Source organism: Anomaloglossus baeobatrachus, chromosome 5 (assembly GCF_048569485.1).
Source record: "Anomaloglossus baeobatrachus isolate aAnoBae1 chromosome 5, aAnoBae1.hap1, whole genome shotgun sequence".
NCBI lineage: Eukaryota > Metazoa > Chordata > Amphibia > Anura > Aromobatidae > Anomaloglossus > Anomaloglossus baeobatrachus.
Genome location: NC_134357.1, coordinates 347,405,535 through 347,428,135, shown reverse-complemented (window position 1 = coordinate 347,428,135; position 22,601 = coordinate 347,405,535). Strand labels below are relative to the sequence as shown.

General features: G+C 49.2%; 1 protein-coding gene across 2 annotated transcripts in view; it reads right to left on the bottom strand.

Moving 5' to 3' along the window:
* ACSS2 (acyl-CoA synthetase short chain family member 2) overlaps positions 1-22,601 on the bottom strand; it is a 113,181-nt gene that overhangs the window by 16,969 nt on the left and 73,611 nt on the right. For both annotated transcript variants that reach the window (XM_075349881.1, XM_075349882.1), the window contains 5 exons: positions 18,926-19,058; positions 18,739-18,795; positions 17,359-17,439; positions 8,860-8,968; positions 1,113-1,181 (listed from right to left, as the gene is read on the bottom strand). In XM_075349881.1, coding sequence (XP_075205996.1) covers positions 1,113-1,181; positions 8,860-8,968; positions 17,359-17,439; positions 18,739-18,795; positions 18,926-19,058 — 449 coding nt within the window. The remainder of the gene's footprint in view (positions 1-1,112; positions 1,182-8,859; positions 8,969-17,358; positions 17,440-18,738; positions 18,796-18,925; positions 19,059-22,601) is intronic.

Here is a 22,601-nt window from a genome sequence, read left to right as displayed (position 1 = left end):
CCCAGGATTACTGCGGAGGGGGGTTCTTTATTTCAATAAAGATGGAGTCACTAATTGTGTTGTGTTTTATTTCTAATAAAAATATTTTTCTGTGTGTTGTGTTTTTTTTTTATCTTTACTAGAAATTCATGGTGGCCATGTCTAATATTGGCGCGACACCATGAATTTCGGGCTTAGGGCCAGCTATACAGCTAGCCCTAACCCCATTATTACCCAGCGAGCCACCCGGCATCAGGGCAGCTGGAAGAGTTGGATACAGCGCCAGAAGATGGCGCTTCTATGAAAGCGCCATTTTCTGGGGTGGCTGCGGGACTGCAATTCACAGCGAGGGTGCCCAGAAAGCATGGGCACCCTGCACTGTGGATTCCAATCCCCAGCTGCCTAGTTGTACCCGGCTGGACTCAAAAATTGGGCGAAGCTCACGTCAACTTTTTTTTAAATTATTTCATGAAATTCATGAAATAATTAAAAAAAAAGGGCTTCCCTATATTTTTGGATCCCAGTCGGGTACAAATAGGCAGCTGGGGTTGGGGGCAGCCCGTACCTGCCTGCTGTACCTGGCTAGCATACAAAAATATGGCGAAGCCCACGTCATTTTTTTGGGGGGCAAAAAACTCCTGCATACAGTCCTGGATGGAGCATGCTGAGCCTTGTAGTTCTGCAGCTGCTGTCTGCTCTCCTGCATACACTATTGGATGGAGTATGCTGAGCCTTGTAGATCTGCTCCCTCTGCCTTTCCCTCCAGCATACAGTCCTGTATGGAGCATACTGAGCCTTGTAGTTCTGCAGCTGTCTGCTCTTTTGCATACACTAGTGGAGAATGAAGAACATATTGAAGAAGAAAATGACATCAGACCTTTTTTTTTTTTTCAACAATCTTTAATGGCATTGTTCACTGATAAAAAAGCGCATAAAGACGCAGTGAGCAAAAACGCAGCAAAACGCAGCAAAAAAAACGCACCAAATCGCGGCTAAACGCGTGCGTTTTTTGCCGCGTTTTTTTGCCGCGGGTGCGGTTTTGTGCGGTTTTTGCCGCAAAAACGCACAAAAACGCAGCGTCAAAAAAACGCAGTGTGTGAATCTAGCCTTATAGAGGAGATGAAATGACTTACCAGATACATTAAGCATATCATCAATCCTGCCAGTAATCCAGTAATAGCCATCTTTATCTCTTCTACAGCCTAAAAAGAGAAGATATTTTAAGGAGTAATCATTTTTATCAAGAAAATGTTTTCTGTTTTTCAAACAAGCAAGTGGATAACGACCTTGTTACATTAAGAAAACTTTTCTTGGACATGCTCAACTCCTTTATAATGGAACAAATATGGTTTGTGTGTTTTATGCGACAGTAAATATTACAATCAACATAGATCTTTAGTTTAAATTCAACCCAAGTTTCAAACTGTTAAAACTAGAAAAACAGGTTTGTTAAGACATTTCCTAGGTCTTAGGTTTCTCCAGACATTTATAAAGGAACTGCACTTTTACCAATAGTAAGTGAGACGTTTTGTAATATATCTTAAGAGATTTCTGCTTCTTCCCCTCCACATTGTCTGCCCAGCATTAACTGAAAAACCAGCTCAACTGATGGACGGCCAGTAAAGTGAGAGATCAGAGTAATATTTAGGAGCAGAGTAAGAAATCAAGTGGAGGCAGAAACAAAATTATGCAGAGCATTCTAATAAGTCTTTTACCTCATCCCAGATCTCGGTTCACATCTACACTGATCGCTGCTGATCTACAATCTCCTCCACATTTTTTATGCTAATAAGGAATGAAAGGCAGGAATCCTTCTATATGCTGCATATGGGAGAAGAAGGGAATTTTGTTTACTTACCGTAAATTCCTTTTCTTCTAGCTCCAATTGGGAGACCCAGCCAATTGGGTGTATAGCTTCTGCCTCCGGAGGCCACACAAAGTATTACACTTAAAAGTGTAAACCCCTCCCCTCTGCCTATACACCCCCCCGTGCATCACGGGCTCCTCAGTTTTGGTGCAAAAGCAGGAAGGAGGAAACTTATAAATTGGTCTAAGGTAAATTCAATCCGAAGGATGTTCGGAGAACTGAAACCATGAACCAAAAGAACAATTCAACATGAACAACATGTGTACACAAAGAACAACAGCCCGAAGGGAACAGGGGCGGGTGCTGGGTCTCCCAATTGGAGCTAGAAGAAAAGGAATTTACGGTAAGTAAACAAAATTCCCTTCTTCTTTGTCGCTCCATTGGGAGACCCAGACAATTGGGACGTCCAAAAGCAGTCCCTGGGTGGGTAAAAGAATACCTCGTTAAAAGAGCCGTAAAACGGCCCCATTCCTACAGGTGGGCAACCGCCGCCTGAAGGACTCGCCTACCTAGGCTGGCATCTGCCGAAGCGTAGGTATGCACCTGATAGTGTTTCGTGAAAGTGTGCAGACTCGACCAGGTAGCCGCCTGACACACCTGCTGAGCCGTAGCCTGGTGCCGCAAAGCCCAGGACGCACCCACGGCTCTGGTAGAATGGGCTTTCAGCCCTGAAGGAACCTGAAGCCCAGAAGAGCGATAGGCTTCAAGAATTGGTTCCTTGATCCATCGGGCCAAGGTTGACTTGGAAGCCTGCGACCCTTTACGCTGGCCAGCGACAAGGACAAAGAGCGCATCCGAGCGGCGCAGGGGCGCCGTGCAGGAAATGTAGAGCCGGAGTGCTCTCACTAGATCTAACAAGTGCAAATCCTTTTCACATTGGTGAACTGGATGAGGGCAAAAAGAAGGTAAGGAGATATCCTGATTGAGATGAAAAGGGGATACCACCTTAGGGAGAAACTCCGGAACCGGACGCAGAACCACCTTGTCCTGGTGAAACACCAGGAAGGGGGCTTTGCATGACAGAGCAGCTAGCTCAGACACTCTCCGAAGTGATGTGACTGCCACTAGGAAGACCACCTTCTGCGAAAGGCGTGAAAGAGAAATATCTCTCATTGGCTCGAAAGGTGGTTTCTGAAGAGCCGTTAGCACCCTGTTCAGATCCCAGGGTTCTAGCGGACGCTTGTAAGGAGGGACTATGTGGCAAACCCCCTGCAGGAACGTGCGTACCTGCGGAAGCCTGGCTAGACGCTTTTGAAAAAACACAGAGAGCGCCGAGACTTGTCCCTTAAGAGAGCCGAGCGACAAACCCTTTTCCATTCCGGATTGAAGGAAGGACAGAAAAGTGGGTAAGGCAAATGGCCAGGGAGTAAAACCCTGATCAGAGCACCAGGATAAGAAGATCCTCCACGTCCTGTGGTAGATCTTGGCGGACGTTGGTTTCCTGGCCTGTCTCATAGTGGCAATGACCTCTTGAGATAACCCTGAAGACGCTAGGATCCAGGACTCAATGGCCACACAGTCAGGTTGAGGGCCGCAGAATTCAGATGGAAAAATGGCCCTTGAGACAGCAAGTCTGGTCGGTCTGGTAGTGCCCACGGTTGACCCACCGTAAGATGCCACAGATCCGGGTACCACGACCTCCTCGGCCAGTCTGGGGCGATGAGGATGGCGCGGCGGCAGTCGGACCTGATCTTGCGTAACACTCTGGGCAGCAGTGCCAGAGGAGGAAATACATAAGGCAGTCGAAACTGCGACCAATCCTGAACTAATGCGTCTGCCGCCAGAGCTCTGTGATCTTGAGACCGTGCCATGAATGCCGGGACCTTGTTGTTGTGCCGGGACGCCATGAGGTCGACGTCCGGCTTCCCCCAGCGGCAACAGATCTCTTGAAACACGTCCGGGTGAAGAGACCATTCCCCTGCGTCCATGCCCTGACGACTGAGAAAGTCTGCTTCCCAGTTTTCTACGCCCGGGATGTGAACTGCGGAGATGGTGAAGGCTGTGGCTTCCACCCACAGCAGAATCCGCCGAACTTCCTGGAAGGCTTGCCGACTGCGTGTGCCGCCTTGGTGGTTGATGTATGCCACCGCCGTGGCGTTGTCCGACTGAATTCGGATCTGCCTGCCCTCCAGCCACGGCTGGAACGCCTTTAGGGCTAGATACACTGCCCTTATCTCCAGAACATTGATCTGAAGGGAGGACTCTGGCTGAGTCCAGGTACCCTGAGCCCTGTGGTGGAGGAAGACCGCTCCCCACCCTGACAGACTCGCGTCCGTCGTGACCACAGCCCAGGATGGGAGCAGGAATGATTTCCCCTTCGACAAGGAAGTGGGAAGAAGCCACCACTGAAGGGAGGCCTTGGTCGCCCGAGAAAGGGAGACGTTCCTGTCGAGGGACGTCGACTTCCTGTCCCACTTACGGAGAATGTCCCATTGAAGTGGACGCAGATGAAACTGCGCAAATGGAACTGCCTCCATTGCTGCCACCATCTTCCCTAGGAAGTGCATGAGGCGCCTCAAGGGGTGCGACTGGTCTCGAAGGAGAGATTGCACCCCTGTCCGTAGTGAACGCTGTTTGTCCAGCGGAAGTTTCACTATCGCTGAGAGAGTATGAAACTCCATCCCGAGATATGTCAGCGATTGAGTCGGTGTCAATGTTGACTTTGGGAAATTGATGATCCACCCGAATCTCTGGAGAGTTTCCAGAGCAATGTTCAGGCTGTGTTGGCATGCCACCCGAGAGGGGGCCTTGACAAGAAGATCGTCTAAGTAAGGGATCACCGAGTGTCCCTGAGAGTGTAGGACTGCTACCACTGTTGCCATGACCTTGGTGAATACCCGTGGGGCTGTCGCCAGGCCGAAAGGCAGTGCCACGAACTGAAGATGTTCGTCCCCAATGGCGAAACGCAGGAAGCGCTGATGCTCTGGTGCAATCGGCACGTGGAGATAAGCATCCCTGATGTCGATTGATGCTAGGAAGTCTCCTTGGGACATCGAGGCGATGACTGAGCGGAGGGATTCCATCCGGAACCGCCTGGTTTTCACGTGTCTGTTGAGCAGTTTGAGGTCCAGAACGGGACGGAAAGATCCGTCCTTTTTTGGTACCACAAACAAGTTGGAGTAAAAACCGTGACCCCGTTGCTGAAGGGGAACCGGGATCACCACTCCTTCCGCCTTCAGAGTGCTCATTGCCTGAAGAAGAGCATCGACTCGCTCGGGGGGCGAAGATGTTCTGAAGAAACGAGTCGGAGGACGAGAGCTGAACTCTATCCTGTAACCGTGAGACAGAATGTCTCTCACCCATCGGTCTTGGACATGTGGCAACCAGGCGTCGCAAAAGCGGGAGAGCCTGCCACCGACCGAGGATGCGGTTTGGGGAGGCCGAAAGTCATGAGGAGGCCGCTTTGGGAGCGGTTCCTCCGGCGGTCTTTTTAGGACGTGACTTAGACCGCCATGAATCAGAGTTCCTCTGACCTTTCTGTGGCCTGTTGGACGAGGAGAATTGAGACCTGGCTGAGGGCCGAAAGGACCGAAACCTCGATTGTACCTTCCGTTGTTGAGGTCTGTTTGGTTTGGACTGGGGTAAGGACGAGTCCTTTCCCTTGGATTGTTTAATGATTTCATCCAATCGCTCGCCAAACAGGCGGTCGCCAGAAAATGGCAAACCGGTTAAGAACTTTTTGGAAGCAGAGTCTGCCTTCCATTCACGTAGCCACATGGCCCTGCGAACTGCCACTGAATTGGCGGATGCTACCGCCGTACGGCTCGCAGAGTCCAGGACAGCATTCATGGCGTAGGACGCAAACGCCGACGCCTGAGAGGTTAAGGACACAACCTGCGGAGTAGAGGCACGTGTGACTGCATTAATCTCAGACTGACAAGCTGAGATAGCTTGGAGTGCCCAGACGGCTGCGAATGCCGGAGCAAAGGACGCGCCTATAGCTTCATAGATGGATTTCATCCAGAGCTCTATCTGCCTGTCAGTGGCATCCTTGAGAGATGCACCATCTTCCACTGCAACTATGGATCTAGCCGCCAGTCTAGAGACTGGAGGATCCACCTTGGGACACTGAGCCCAACCCTTGACTACGTCAGGGGGGAAGGGGTAACGTGTGTCATTAAGGCGCTTAGTAAAGCGCTTATCCGGAAAAGCTTGGTGTTTCTCGACTGTATCCCTGAAATCGGAGTGATCAAGAAACGCACTCCGTGTACGTTTGGGAAACCTAAAGCGGAATTTCTCCTGCTGAGAAACTGGCTCCTCAAACGGAAGAGCTGGAGGAGAAAGTTCTAACACCTGATTGATGGACGCTATAAGTTCGTTTACTATGGCGTCCCCCTCAGGTGTATCAAGGTTGAGAGCCGTGTCAGGATCAGAGTCCTGATCTGCCACATCCGCTTCATCCTCTAGAGAGTCCTCATGCTGAGACCCTGAACAGTGAGATGAAGTCGAGGGAAGCTCCCAGCGAGCCCGCTTAGCCGGTCTGGGACTGCGGTCCGTGTCGGAGTCCTCACCGTGGGACCTATGAGTCGCCCCAGGAGCACTTTGCTGCTCCAACCGAGAGGGGCCTGGGGGCAATGATTGAACAGTGCCCGGGGCCTGTGTTACCGGTCTGGACTGCAAAGCTTCTAGTATCTTAGCAGACCATCTATCCATAGACTCAGAAAGTTTGTCAGCAAATACTGCAAACTCTGTCCCTGTCACCTGGACAGTAGCAGCAGGTGGTTCCAACTGGGCCGAAAGTCCCACCAGTGGCTGAGGCTCCTGCTGAGTGAGTGTCACCGGGGCCGAGCATTGCACACAATGAGGGTAGGTGGAACCTGCAGGTAGCATAGCCGCACATGAGGTACAGGTTGCAAAGTAAGCCTGTGCCTTGGCACCCTTGCTTTTTGCGGTCGACATGCTGTTGTCTCCTCAGAGCAATCAGTGAGGGTATATAGCCAAGAGCAATAGTGCGGCCGTACAGAGTAAATGTATACAATATAAGCATATAAATATACACTTCGGCACCCAGGGGGGCCAGCACCTTAACAGGTGCGGCTTACCGACCGCCTTAAGCGGTTGTGTGACCACCAGATTCCCTGCCTGGGTCTCCCAGAGCTGTTGGAGCTCGTCTCTGAAGTTCTCCAGCGTCAGAAGTGCTGATAGGAATGGCTGCCAGCGTTCTGAGAGGAGGAGGAGGGAGCCGTGGGCGTGCCTCAGAAAGTGCGGGAATCTGGTGCCCCACGGTGCTCAGTGAGGGGGGAGGAGGATACTAAGTATGCTCCAGCCCTCAGCGCTGACGTCCAGTGCAGCGTCCCGCCCTTACCCCTGACTGGCAGGCTTGGGGGCGGGAGTATGCGGTACTAGGCCGCAAAAGCCGGGGACTAAAGTTATAAGCGCGGCCGGCAAACAAGCGCGGTCAGCGCGGTAGTCCCGGCGCACCAACACACCCAGCAGCTGCTGCAGCGTCCATTACACAGGCGCTCTATGCGCCGTCCCCAAGGGGACACAGAGTACGTACCTCAGAGTAGCAGGGCCCTGTCCCTGATGATACCCGGCTCCTGTCCAGCAGATTCCCCCAGGGGCTGCGGAGGGAGCACGGTCCCAGTGCCTGGTGACCGGTTAGGATCCCACTTCACCCAGAGCCCCTAAGGGATGGGGAAGGAAAACAGCATGTGGGCTCCAGCCTCTGTACCCGCAATGGGTACCTCAACCTTAACAGCACCGCCGACCAGAGTGGGGTGAGAAGGGAGCATGCTGGGGGCCCTGTTAGGGGCCCTCTTTTCTTCCATCCGATAAAGTCAGCAGCTGCTGCTGACTAAATTGTGGAGCTTGCGTGCATGTGTGCCTCCTTCGCACAAAGCATAAAAACTAACTGAGGAGCCCGTGATGCACGGGGGGGTGTATAGGCAGAGGGGAGGGGTTTACACTTTTAAGTGTAATACTTTGTGTGGCCTCCGGAGACAGAAGCTATACACCCAATTGGCTGGGTCTCCCAATGGAGTGACAAAGAAATAATAATAGCTACTCTCCTCCCAATAACTCAGATTTAATTGCAAATTGAGAGAGAGCGAGAGGGAGAGATTGCAGAGGATAAAACTGGTGAAACTGCAGTATAAGTCATATAATGGGAAATATAGTATTCCTAATATTCACACAACAACTTGTTCTGAAAAACTACTTCAAAGTCTAGCGACCCCAAAAGAAGACGCTTTCACTGGATTTTTTATTTAATCTGATTACCTCTTCCAATTGGCATTGTTCTATCCATTCAGAAATAGTTAAAAAAGATGTACATACCAACCAACTGGGTATATACCACAGAACTTATTTGTGGGTGCGTGCGGATTTGGAATGGCTAGTATCAGATGACAAAAATCAAACGCTCAAAGAAAAGTTATGTGGTATATGTCCAGTTGGATGAAAGTAAAAATTTGCACCATTGTTACCAAGGGCACAGTTTTGTAACAAATGGACAGAGAAGAAAAATAAAAAAAAACAAAATTCCAGAATCAGTGGAGCAGAGCCGATTGGGGGAGGTAAACCGTTTAAATAAAAAAAATAAATAAAAAAACTCCAGCGAAAGGTAGTCTATCAGACCATGTACCAGTTTATTTTTTGTGTAAAGATGTTTAAAAATCTAGGGTGTTGAGACGCCCATGGGGCTAGAGACACTATCATTTATATAGGGAATATGAAAGTAATAAAACATTATTTTATTACTTTCATATTACACAATATAACAACACAGAGATGGGTAGGAGGGGTTAGCAGCTCACACAGGCTGCTGCTTGTAGGTCAGAATGCTTTTTTGACCTGACAGGTTCCCTTTAAACATATTCCAAGTATACCATTTGATCCAACTTAGTTACCCATTATAAATAGAACAGAGAACCTGTGTGTCCTTTACATGTCCAAGACACACTTTTATCCACTAGAAGTAAATAATTAAGTAAATGTAGACAACTTATAAATGGTGACTGGAGTATACAGAAAGTAAACTGAAAAATTGTATAGGCAACTATATAACATACCATCTCCTGTCACATAATATCCAGGAAACTTCTTAAAATAGGTGGTCTCAAACCGTTCATGGTTCCCGTAGACTGTGCGCATAAGTGCAGGCCAGGGTTGTTTAAATACCTTAGGAACAAAAGAAATTAAGTAACCTTCATGTACAAGGTGAAAATCATTCAACAGTAATCTTCTACCAAAACAAAAAACGGATTTTTGTGTACTCACAGTAAAATCGTTTTCTCTTAGCCATCACTGGGGGACACAGGACCATGGGTGTTATGCTGCCTATCCATAGGAGGACACTAAGTAGATGCAAAAGTATAGCTCCTCCCCTGCAGTATACACCCCCTGGCCGGGCCAGGCAACCTCAGTTTTAGTACACAACCAGTAGGAGAAAAAGCCAGTAAAAACTTATCTCAACAGAGGAACATGAGAAAAAAAGAGTCATAACCAAATAAGGTACTGAGAGAACCAAGGCCCAACAGGGTGGGTGCTGTGTCCCCCAATGATGGCTAAGAGAAAACGATTTTATGGCGAGTACACAAAAATCCGTTTTCTCTGACGCTTCATTGGGGGACACAGGACCATGGGACGTCCTAAAGCAGTCCATGGGTGGGAAAAATAAAAACAAGACAACGCAACCCAAGGACTAGTAACCAGTTCCAGACAGCCTGGAGCACCTACTGAGAGAAGGTGCTCTACTGCTGTTTGCAGAATTGTCCTACCCAGATTTGCCTCAGCTGAAAACCTGGGTATGGACTCTGTAATGCATTGAAAACGTATGTAGGCTAGATCAGGTCGCAGCCTTACACATCTGTTCTACTGAAGCCTGATGCCGAATGGCCCACGAAGCGCCAACTGCTCACGTGGAATGAGCCCGCAGCCCACTAGGAATGGGCTTGAGTTGCAAGCGGTAGACTTCCTGGATCGCAAAGCGAATCCAGCGAGCCAGAGTCGCCTTTGAAGCTGCCTGTCCGTTCTTAGGCCCCTCAGGAATGACGAACAAAGAGTCCGTTTTCCTAAAGGGGGCTGTCCTGGATATGTAATATCTGAGTGCTTTGACGAGGTCTAACGAATGCAGAGACCTTTCCACCCTATGAACTGGGTGTGGACAAAAAGGAAGGCAGAACAATGTCCTCGTTCAAATGAAACGGGGTAGGAACCTTTGGAAGAAAATCCGGAAGGGGGCGCAAAACCACCTTGTCCTGGTGAAAAATCAGAAAAAAACTCGCGGCAAGAGAGTGCGGCTAGCTCCGAAACCCGTCTGATGGATGTAATTGCCACCAGGAATGTTACCTTCCAGGACAGAAGAGCAAGGGAGGATTCCTTGAGAGGTTCAAAGGGGGACCTCTGGAGACCGTCCAGAACGAGATTGAGGTCCCATGGGTCCACCGGCCGTTTGTACGGGGGAACTAGATGGGAAACCGCCCTGGAGGAAGGTCTTGACCTGCGGTTTTTGAGCCAGGCGGCATTGGTAGAAGACTGAGAGCGCTGAGACCTGCCCTTTAAAAGGGAACTGAGAGCCGACCTGCAGAAAATCGAGAATTCTGGGGATGGCCAGAGGCAGAGGCTGGACGTTTCCCTGCACCATGAAAGGAAGATTTTCCAAGTACGGTGGTAAATGCGGGATGAAGCAGGTTTTCGGGCGCTGATCATGGTGGAGATAACCGTGGGGGAGAATCCTGCTCTTGTTAATACCCAGGTCTCCATGGCCATGCCGTCAGCTTCAGGGCTCTGGAGTTCTGATGGGAAATGGGCCCTTGGGTCAGCAAGTCTGGGATGTCTGGAAGGCACCACGGTACGTCTACGAGCATTTGTACTAATTCGGCGTACAAGGCGTGCCTTTGCCAGTCCGGTGCTATCAGTATCACCGGGACTCCCGCTGCCTTGATTTTCCTGATTACCCGCGGCAGTAGAGGTGGAAATATGTAAGGCAGGCGGAAGTGGTGCCAGGAGCAGACTAGAGCCTCCACGCCGATGGACTGCGGATCGCGTGACCTGGCTATGAACACGGGTACCTTTGCGTTCAACCTTGAGGCCATTAGATCCACGTCTGGTGTACCCCAGCGAGTACAGATGTGTAGGAACACTTCTGGGTGGAGAGACCACTCTCCGGCAGCCAGGCCTTGGCAACTTAGAAGTCTGCTGCCCAGTTCTCTACTCCCGGTGTGTACCGCTGATATCACTGACCCTGTCGATTCGGCCCAGCCGAGGATCCTGTGGGCCTCGAGATAAGCTGCCTTGCTGCAGGTGTCCCCCTGCAGATTGATGTAGGCTACAGCTGTCGCATTGTCCGATTGGACTCAAATCTGATGACCCGCTAGCAGAGGGAAGAACGCCCTGAGCGCGAGGAAGATCGCGCAGATTTCCAGGATGTTTATGGGTAGGGAAGACTCCTGGGGCGTCCAACGTCCTTGAGCAGGGTGGTGCCGGTACAATGCTCCCCAGCCTAGGAGGCTGGCGTCCGTGGTCAGGACCAGCCAGTTCACTGGGAGAAAAGATCTCCCCTTCGATAGGGATGAGGACCGAAGCCACCAGCGGAGTGCGTACCTGACTAAAGGCGTCAGGTGAAGATGTCTGTCCGGGGAGAAGGGGCTCTTGTCCCAGGCCGCTAGAAGGGCTAGCTGCAGTGGGCGGAGGTGCAGTTGAGCAAAGGGTACTGCTTCCATAGCCGCCACCATCCTGCCGAGCACCTTCATGCTGAATCGAATGGAGCGAGACGGAGGACGTAGAAGGCAGCGTACCGCTCGTTGAAGAGCGATCGCCTTGTCCAGGGGGAGATAGATCAAGCCCCGAAGGGTGTCCAGGGACATGCCCAGGAAGGTGATGGATCGTGATGGGATCGGGGATGATTTGTCTAGATTCACTAGCCACCCTAAGCGGGATAGGGTGTCCACAGTGATCTGTATGCTGGTTGAGCAGTCGCGGAAGGAGGGGGCCTTGATGAGGAGGTCGTCCAAGTAAGGGTGAACGACTACTCCCCTGGCGTGAAGGACGCTCATGACGGCCGCCATGACTTTGGTGAAGACCCTTGGTGTGGTGGCAAGGCCGAAGGGTAGAGCTACGAATTGAAAGTGGGAGTCCTGAACTGTGAAGTGGAGGAACTTTTGGTGATCTGGGGCGATGGGTATGTGCAGGTATGCGTCCTTGATGTCTAAGGCGAGGAATTCCCCTTCAACCATGGATGCAATAATGGACCTTAGGGACTCCATTCTGAATCTCCGTACGTGCACATGTTTGTTCAGGTGTTTGAGGTCCAGGATGGGTCGAACTGACCCATCCTTTTTGGGGGCCACAAAGAGGTTGGAATAAAAACCCCTGAACTTCTCGTGGTCTGGGACAGGTATTATCACTCCTGCTGTTTGGAGCGAGTAGAATGCTGAGAAAAAAGCTTTGCGTCGTTTTCGAGTCTTTGGGGGGTTTGAGAGAAAGAACCGACTCGGGGTTCGGGTCCTGGTAACCGGAAGACACAAGGTCTCGCACCCATTTGTCGTCTGAGGCGGCAGCCCAGATGTGTTGAAAGAGCCGCAGTCGACCTCCTACAATGAGTGTGTCTTCCGGGGCGCCAAAGGAGTCATGAGGGGGGAAAAACGTCGTAGACGAGTCTCCCTAGTCCTGGACTGTTTCGGTCTAGGCTGCCATGACGAAGTGGGTTTCGGGGAGAGCTGAGAAGGTCGGTCTCTGCGTAGTCCGCAGCTGGTGGCGGGGACAGCACGGGATGTTGACCAACCAATGAGTTCCGAAGGAGCGGAACGAGGACTGTGGACGTCTGGTGAAGGTCGTCCTGGACTTCAGCTGGGGGAGGGAGTTACTCTTTCCTCCCGTGGCGTCAGAAATGAGCTTGTCCAGACGTTCGCCAAACCATCGGTCTGGAAAAAAAGGGAAGGCCCGTGAGAAACTTCTTGGAGACAGAGTCTGCTCACCATTGTCGGAGCCAGAGAGCTCTGTGGATGGCTATGGTATTTGAGGCGGCAAACGCTGCGCAGGTAGCAGCGTCCATGGAGGCCTGCATGAGGTACTCCGCCGCAGCGGCAATTTGAGCTGTTACCTCTGTGAAGGTATGAGTGAACTGGGATTCCTCAAGCGAAGTGTTAAGGGATTCTGCCCAGACCGAGATCGCCTTTGCAACCCACACAGAGGCAAAGGAGGGTGAGAGGGAGGAACCCGCAGCCTCAAAGGCAGAGCGGGCGAGGTGTTCCACCTGTCTGTCTGTCGGGTCCTTGATGGAGGAACCATCGGGTAAAGACAGGAGCATCTTTGTGGCAAGGCGGGAGACCGAGGGGGGGGGTCGACCGAGGGCGGATCGGCCCAGACCTTAGGGGAAGGTGAGGCAAAAGGGTACCGGGACTCCATGAATTTTCGGTTACCAAAATGCCTGTCAGGCTTCTCCCTTTGCTTTGTGAGGATAACCTGAAACTCTGGGTTATCAGCGAAAACCTTTCGGGGTTTCCTTGCCCTCTTAAAGGAGACCGCATGGTCAGTGGTAGTGGATGGGGGATCCTCCACATGCAGAGGTTGGTTGACTGCTGCTATATGGGAGTCTATTGCAGTTTGATCATCTGGAGAGGATGAAACCAAGGAATCCTCCTGGTACAAACAGCATTCTCCCTCCTCCATCTCTTCAGAAGCCGTGGAGCGTGTGGGAGAGCCAGCCCTGTGTGCTCCCGAGGGAGAGTCATGGGGGCCATGAAAGAGTGCTGGAGACACCCGGCCATGTACTCTTTTCCTGATCCCTGCAGCCGGTGAAGCATGTGCCCGGATTACCGCAGAAGGATCCTCCATAGGGGTATCCTCAGGCTGCGTTCCGTCCAGGGGCCCAGAAGGGTGTAGAGGACGACATTGTATAGCCAGAACCAGGTTCTGTGACAGTTTTTCCATGGATTGGGACAGAAACTGTGCCCATTCCATTCTGGGAGCCCTAGGCTCTGGGCTGAGTGTTGCGGCGGTGGTGGCGGGGGGGTCTTGGGGGGCTATAGGGGCACAGGACTCACAGAGAGAAGAGGTGTGTTTACATGGTAGCTCAGCGTGGCAGGCAGTGCAGGCTGAATAATCTCTTAGTAACCTTAGAATTCTGCATGTTCCTAAATGGAGTATGCCAGGAGGGGGAGCAATGCTCAGCAGAGCTACAAGTAAAGCAAGTACCTCATCAGAATCAGCCGATGGCCCTGCGTCCTCAGGAAGGAATAAGCTCTGTGGAGAACTTCGCACGCTTTCCTGAAGGGGGGGGCTTATCGCGGCGCGCGGGGGGAGGGGCTTTACGCTAAAAGAGCGCCAAGAAGTCGTCAGTGTGCCCCCCTGCTGTCGGTAGCAAAAAAACGGCGGGAAGGGAGCTTCTGTGAGTTTTTCTCCCCCTCCCTCCAGTCAGCACACAGCTTGGTGGATTATCTCTGCAGGCTTTCCTGCAATCAGAGCACGCAGCTAGAGCAAATAAGCAGAGGAAATAAACAGTGTGAGTTCCTGAGCTCTGGGCCCTCCCCCCGCCACCGGTAAATTATCTTTGCAGGATTTTCTGCAAACAGGTGCCATGTTCAACTCAGAGCCTGCAAAGAGGGGCTGAGGAATTGTGCCTCTGCCCTGGACTCTGGAAAATCGGTGTCTGTGGGACCCGTCGTCCAGTAAAAGGCAGCCCAGGATCCAGCGTCGCAGGAGGGGGTACGTGGAGACGACACTCCGTGTTCCCGCCCGTTGATGGTATTTGGAGATCGGTCCCAAAGGGAAACCGTCGCCCTCAAAAAATAACAAAACCTTGAAAGGATGTGCCTCCTACAGACACTAAGCTAAAGCTGAGGTTTCCTGGCCCAGCTAGGGGGTGTATACTGCAGGGGAGGAGCTATGCTTTTGCATCTACTTAGTGTCCTCCTATGGATAGGCAGCATAACACCCATGGTCCTGTGTCCCCCAATGAGGCGTCAGAGAAAAACTTTTTTTCTATAAATTTCTTTTGAATACAAGTTAATTTACAGATTATACAGTGCTCTAGATTAAGGTTAAAGTGGTTTCATGAAAAATACTAAAATATCTAATGTTCTACATTTTTACATTTTTATAAAACATTAATAACGTTATTAACAAAAATAATTTTAGAACTGTATTTTTACAGAGGTTGGAGCTTTATTTTTCCCCAACTGTTCCAAATCTAAAATTTGTTTCACATAGAATAAAATGTAAAAATTCTGGATCCACCACTAGGGGGACCCACTGTAAATGGATCTACATAGCGCCTAGCAAATCTAATCAGGCCTATAAAAATCTTAATGCAATAAGCTCCCCCTAGTGATGGTTGTGGGAAAAAGCTACGGTGTTTCCTAAAAATAAGACAGGCTCTTATTATTTTTGGCTCCGAAAGAGGACCGTGGGCTTATTTTCAGGGGATGTCATTTTTTTATTGCTGTATGTTGCCCCATTATGCTGCTGTAAGCCACAGAAGTTTTATAGTCGCTCACAAGTGACGGCGTCAAGTGATTGGTGCAGTCAGCCTGCTGTACTCTCGCACTATTAATATAAAATTGATATTCACTTCTTTCCCTGCCAACCCCTCTGTGGCGGCAACAGTGATTCAGTCAGACTACTATATTCCACGCCCGACGATCCATCGTAATCCTTGGACGGGGAAGGGGTGAATATTCATTGTGTATTATAACAGTGGGAATGTGACTATAAAATTTCCAGGGCTTACAGCAGTATAACAGGGCAACATATGGTAATAAAATTTAAATATCCTGAAAGGGATGCACAATATTAATTTCAAAATACAAAGAAGAGTAACTAGGGCTTATTTTTGGAAGGAGTAGGGCTTAGGCTATGTGCGCACTTACCGGATTTTGCCGTGGATTTTTTGCTGTTTTGATGCATGTTTCGCTGCAGAAAATGTTCATAACATCTCTGCAGTGAATCACCAGCAAAACCTATGGGCAAAAAAAATCCTGTGCGCACTTGGCGGAATTTGACAGCTGCATGTTTTGCTGCGGGATTCCCGCAGCAAAAACAATTACATGTCAATTCTTTTCCGCACGTCGCTGCGAGATTTCACTACATTGACTCCAATGTTAATCGTGAAATCCCGCAGGGAATAACGCAGGCAGCAAATTCTGTGCGGTTCACTGCGTTTTCCTGCGTTATTCCCTGCGGTATTTCGCGGTTTACTTCCGGTAATGTACATCGCTTGTCTGCGGTTTTGCAGGGAAGTGATGTCATTACAGGAAGAGGAAGCAAAGCAGAGAGTAAACACACACAGATCACAGACACAGACATCACAGACATAGAACACAGACACATAGAACACACATAGAAAGCAAACGGAAATATAGAAGAAAAAAAAGAACGTGGGCTCCGCTGTATATTTACCGTCCAGCCGAGATAAGCACACAGCGGCGGCCCGGTATTCTCAGGCTGGGGAGGGAGAGGAGCAGGGTTAATGTCCCCCGCCGCCTCCCTCCCACCTCCCACAGCCAAGCATATCAGCCGCAGCTGCCCCGGGACTGTCGCATGCATTATGCGGCAGCACCGGCGTGTCCCCGGCTCTTCCTGCCGCCGTGTAGCAGTGGCAGTCAGGGTAATACAAGGGGTTAATGGTGGCGGATCGCCGCCATTAACTCCAGGCTTGATCATGGCAGCATCTATGAGACAGCTGACATGATCAACCCGTAAGTATAGTGAATAAAACACACAGAAAAATCCTTTATTTTAAATAAAACAAACAAGCCTCATTAACCCTTTTATTAACCCCTCCCGAAACAAAGCTCCGACGTAATCCACAGGTCCTGCGCTGCTTACATCCAGCCGCGACTGTCACAGACACAGCGCTGAATGAATGCAGCAGACAGCAGAGGTAATTACCGGTCATTTCCCACGGCCGGTAATCTGAACTCACTGCCGACCGTGGGAAATGCAGCGATCTGTCCTCTATCTATCTGTCTATCTATCTATCTATCCCTCTATCTATCCCTCTGTCTGTCTATCTATCCCTCTATCTATTCTTCTGTCTCTTTATCTATCTATCTATCTCAGAGTGAAATGACTTTTTTTTTTTTCAACGTGCTTTATTGCATTGAATGCAATAAAGCACATCCCAACCCGCACGCGGCAAAACCGCGGCAATACCGCAAACAATACCGTGGTAAAACCGCAGCAAACCGCATGCGGTTTTTGGGTGCGGTTTGCCGCGGTTTTTTACCGCGGGTGCAGTAATCTTTGAATACCTGCAGAATTTTCTTGAGAAACTTCCATTTTCCAGTGCGCACATAGCCTTATAGTTAAAAAAAAACAAAACAAAAAAACAAAAAAAATAAAATCCTGCTAGGGCTTATTTTTAAAGTAGGTCTTCTTTTCGGGGGAAATTACTACTACGGTATGCCTAAATTGGGAAGCAATGCCACTGTGTTGTGTAGAATTTCCCAAGTATTTGAGTTAAGATGGCTTGAAAAAAAGAAAACCGTGAACAGTAATGAAGGATTTAGACATTGGATTTGGGGGGGAAAAAAAAAAAAAACAAGCAAAACACAAAAACCTTTACTTACCAGATAACCTTCAGCTTCTCCTTCAAGTTCCTCTCCAGACTCATTTAAGATGGCAGGAACTACTCCAAAAAATGGAAAAGTCTAAAAAATAATAAAGGGAGAAAAAGGCAATTAATATAGGTAGTATATAAACAGGATAACTCATTATTTACTAACACTATCTTCTCTCTTAAGGTACCGTCACACTAAGCGACGCTCCAGCGATCCCACCAGCAACCTGACCTGGCAGGGATCGCTGGAGCATCGCTACACGGGTTGCTGGTGACCTGTCACACAGGCAGATCTCACAAGCAACCAGTGACCAGCCCCCAGCCAGCAGCGATGCGTGGAAGCGATGCTGCGCTTGGTAACTAAGGTATATATCGGGTAACCAACCCGATATTTAACTTGGTTACCAGCGCACACCGCTTAGCGCTGGCTCCCTGCACACCTAGCCACAGTACACATCGGGTTAATTACCCGATGTGTACTCTTCTATGTGTGCAGGCAGCCGGCTTCTGCGGACGCTGGTAACCACGGTAAACATCGGGTAACCAAGAAGCCCGTACCTTGGTTACCCGATATTTACCTTCGTTACCAGCGTCCGCCGCTCTCACGCTGCCAGTGCCGGCTCCCTGCACTCCTAGCCACATTACACATCGGGTTAATTACCCGATGTGTACTTCGGCTACATGTGCAGAGAGCAGGGAGCCGGCACTGACAGCGCGAGAGCGGCGGACGCTGGTAACGAAGGTAAATATCGAGTAACCAAGGTAAGGGCTTCTTGGTTACCCGATGTTTACCGTGGTTACCCGATGTTTACTGTTACCAGCGTCCGCAGAAGCCGGCTCCTGCTGCCTGCACATTCAGTTGTTGCTCTCTCGCTGTCACACACAGCGATGTGTGCTTCACAGCGGGAGAGCAACAACTAAAAAATGGTCCAGGACATTCAGCAACAACCAACGACCTCACAGCAGGGGCCAGGTTGTTGCTGGATGTCGCACACGGCGAAATCACAGCAACATCGCTGCTACGTCACAAAAGTCGTGCCTCAGCAGCGATGTTGCTAGCGATGTTGCTTAGTGTAACGTGGCCTTTAGTACATGGTAGCTTTAGTTTTGAAAGGTATTTGCAAGATTGCAGCGTTTCCTTTAATTAATGATAAATTACTTCACACGAGATAAATCACAAAAATAGGCTTATACATGAAAATGTATATTTGACTGTGACTTTACTATATGATTTATTTGAAGTTGTTTCACTGATCTACAATACAGGCAATACATTTTTAAGGAATGAGTTCTACTGCTGTGTCTTATCTTATCTCTTAAAACATGAACATATCCAAAAGCTTGGTTAAAATTAAAAAAATACATATACATTTATTTTATCGTCACTTACTGCTGAGCCAGGCTTGGTGGCTGTTGCACCTGGAAGTGGTGTTAGTACATGACCCCCCTGAAAATAAATAAAAACTGTGGATGGAACATTTTTAATTTGCAGCATATCAGCCTCTATTGCAACAGTTCAACATGGACGATATTTATACAGAGAGCTCTTCATCGGACACTGAAGTACTATTCCTCACCGTTTCTGTCTGCCAAAAAGTATCGACAATTGGACATCTCTTCTCGCCTACCACATTGTAATACCAAAGCCAAGCTTCAGGATTTATTGGTTCTCCAACTGTTCCCAAAATCTTCAGGGATTTCCTACTATACCTGCCAAGAAATATGTACATGGTGAGTGCCCACTGCAGCTGTAAAAGCAAGAAACAATGTATTTTTCTACTACACACATATTTGATATGTAGCACTACATAGAGATCCGATATAGTGTGCCCTCTTCATATAATACATATGAAGTACCGTGTTTCCCCGAAAATAAGACCTACTCTATAAATATTTTACAGGATTTTTGGGCATATGCTTGAAATATAAACCCTACTTCAAAAATAAGCTTTATTTACAGTCAGGGCCGGCATTAGGGTAAAGTCAAACTGCCCAATTTATCAGGGCCTCCACTTTTTTAGTGACCCCAGCAGTTGTATTCCGAGGTTAAGATTGTTTAAAAATCTTTGATGACTTCACAATCATGTGACCAAATGTCTCCTTAATTCAGGAGTCTAGAAGAACTGAACAGGAGACAGGCTGGTACGCAGGACTGGCATTAAGGGGAAGGGAGAGAAAACTGGGCAATTTCACAGGGCCCCCAGTGTTTATATCCTGATGATAACACGGATTCATGACCACTACGCTGTCAACAAAAGGTCTCTAAATTTCAGAAATGCAAAGCTGAAGAGAAGAGTGTATACAGTTTTGGATGGATGGACAGAGAAAGATCGGTCAGAAGCTCGGTCAGAAGCTCCACAAGGTTTGGAGAGCGCTTGATGTTCCAGAATGCAATATGACTATATTTGAATAAATGTTGATTTTTTTTGTTCAAGAAAATATTTGGATGATTGTTCATAGAAAAAAATTAAGACATCTCCTGAAAAGAAGCACTAGCACATCTTTCAGAGCAAAAAAAGAATATAAGAAAGGGTCTTATTTTCGGGGAAATACTGTAGTAACACTATCTACAATGGGTGATGGTCACAGCTCACCTTTTTCCCTTCCCTGCACAGATCACAAAGCATGCTCAGGAGATTAGGAGTTAAGGAACATCTTTAGTCTAAGGATTCTCACACAAGAAATATGTCCGTCCTATGACGGACAAAGATTATACCACACATACCCCTTAAAGGGAAGGTATCGCGTTTTTTTATTTTTGTATTAAAAATAGTGATTATGAAATCAAGTATTTCTAATACAAAATAAAAATCGCAGCTTATTTAGTTTTTATGTAATTCTTATTTTACTGGAGGCACTGGGGGCTGCCATGCTGGATTTGCCTTGTGTGTAACGACAGTAACTCCTTCCTTTATGGCAGCCCCTGTGCATAGACTCTGATAGTCGGGCTCCGACCCCTTGCCATACATTACAGTGGGCGTCTGCTGCGACGTGGACGCGCCCCCTGGGCTGTCCAGAACACAAGAGGGAGCAGTTCAGCGCCATTATTGTGGAGCTCACAGCGTGTGCTGTTTGCTCCACTTTACCCCTGTCAACCGCCGGGATGTGTGAGTACGGGCCGCCTCCCCTCCCCTCCCTTCCCCTCCTTACTGTCTCTGATGACATCCCATCCTTCCGTTCTCCCCAGCCCCTGCTCTGCCCCAGCTACTGCCGCCGCCGTTACCATCTCCAATGACACCCCCTCCCTCCGTTCTCCCAAGTCCCCCCTCTGCCTGCTGCCGCAGTTCCCCCAGCTCTGCCCGCCGCTGCTGTGTGTGTGTGTGTGTGTGTGTGCGCGCGCGATTGTACAGGTATGTGCGATATCGTGAGTGTGTGTGTGTATGCGATCGGATGTGTGAGTGTATGCGATCGGATGTGTGAGTGTATGCAATCGGATGTGTGAAATGTCGGCCGGACGCAGGGGAGGATGGCATGCTGCACAGCTGCCTGGAGCGCCCACCGGAGGTCATAGGGAGGAATGATGTGTGTGTGTGTGTGTGTGTGTGTGTGTGTGTGTGTGTGTGTGTGTGTGTGTGGCACAAGGTCCCCATCAGAGTATACTGTCTGCAGGGTTGTGTATCTAATCCTCTCCTGTCTGATACTGTCTGCTGAGCTGTGTATCGAATCCTGTCCTGGGTGATGCTGTCTGCTGAGCCGTGTATCTAATCCTGTTCTGGGTGATGCTGTCTGCTGAGCCGTGTATCTAATCCTTTCCTGTGTGATACTGTCTGCTGAGCTGTGTATCTAATCCTATCCTCTATGATACTGTCTGCTGAGCTGTGTATCTAATCCTGTCCTGGGTGATGCTGTCTGCTGAGCCGTGTATCTAATCCTCTCCTGTGTGATACTGTCTGCTGAGCCGTGTATCTAATCCTGTCCTGTGTAATACTGTCTGCTGAGCTGTGTATCTAATCCTCTCCTGTGTGATACTGTCTGCTGAGCTGTGTATCTAATCCTATCTTCTGTGATACTGTCTGCTGAGCCGTGTATCTAATCCTGTCCTGGGTGATGCTGTCTGCTGAGCCGTGTATCTAATCCTCTCCTGTGTGATACTGTCTGCTGAGCTGTGTATCTAATCCTCTCCTGTCTGATACTGTCTGCTGAGCTGTGTATCTAATCCTATCCTGTGTGATACTGTCTGCTGAGCTGTGCATCTAATCCTGTCCTGGGTGCTGTTTCCTGAGCCGTGTATCTAATCCTCTCCTGTGTGATACTGTCTGCTGAGCTGTGTATCTAATCCTATCCTCTGTGATACTGTCTGCTGAGCCGTGTATCTAATCCTGTCCTGGGTGATGCTGTCTGCTGAGCTGTGTATCTAATCCTCTCCTGTGTGATACTGTCTGCTGAGCTGTGTATCTAATCCTATCCTCTGTGATACTGTCTGCTGAGCTGTGTATCTAATCCTGTCCTGGGTGATGCTGTCTTCTGAGCCGTGTATCTAATCCTCTCCTGTGTGATACTGTCTGCTGAGCCGTGTATCTAATCCTGTGCTGTGTGATACTGTCTGCTGAGCTGTGTATCTAATCCTCTCCTGTGTGATACTGTCTGCTGAGCCGTGTATCTAATCCTGTCCTGGGTGATACTGTCTGCTGAGCCGTGTATCTAATCCTCTCCTGGGTGATGCTGTCTGCTGAGCCGTGCATCTAATCCTATCCTGTGTGATACTGTCTGCTGAGCTGTGTATCCAATCCTATCCTGTGTGATACTGTCTGCTGAGCCGTGTATCTAATCCTGTCCTGGGTGATGCTGTCTGCTGAGCCGTGTATCTAATCCTCTCCTGTGTGATACTGTCTGCTGAGCTGTGTATCTAATCCTATGCTGTGTGATACTGTCTGCTGAGCCGTGTATCTAATCCTGTCCTGGGTGATGCTGTCTGCTGAGCTGTGTATCTAATCCTCTCCTGTGTGATACTGTCTGCTGAGCTGTGTATCTAATCCTATCCTCTGTGATACTGTCTGCTGAGCTGTGTATCTAATCCTGTCCTGGGTGATGCTGTCTGCTGAGCCGTGTATCTAATCCTCTCCTGTGTGATACTGTCTGCTGAGCCGTGTATCTAATCTTGTCCTGTGTAATACTGTCTGCTGAGCTGTGTATCTAATCCTCTCCTGTGTGATACTGTCTGCTGAGCTGTGTATCTAATCCTATCTTCTGTGATACTGTCTGCTGAGCCGTGTATCTAATCCTGTCCTGGGTGATGCTGTCTGCTGAGCCGTG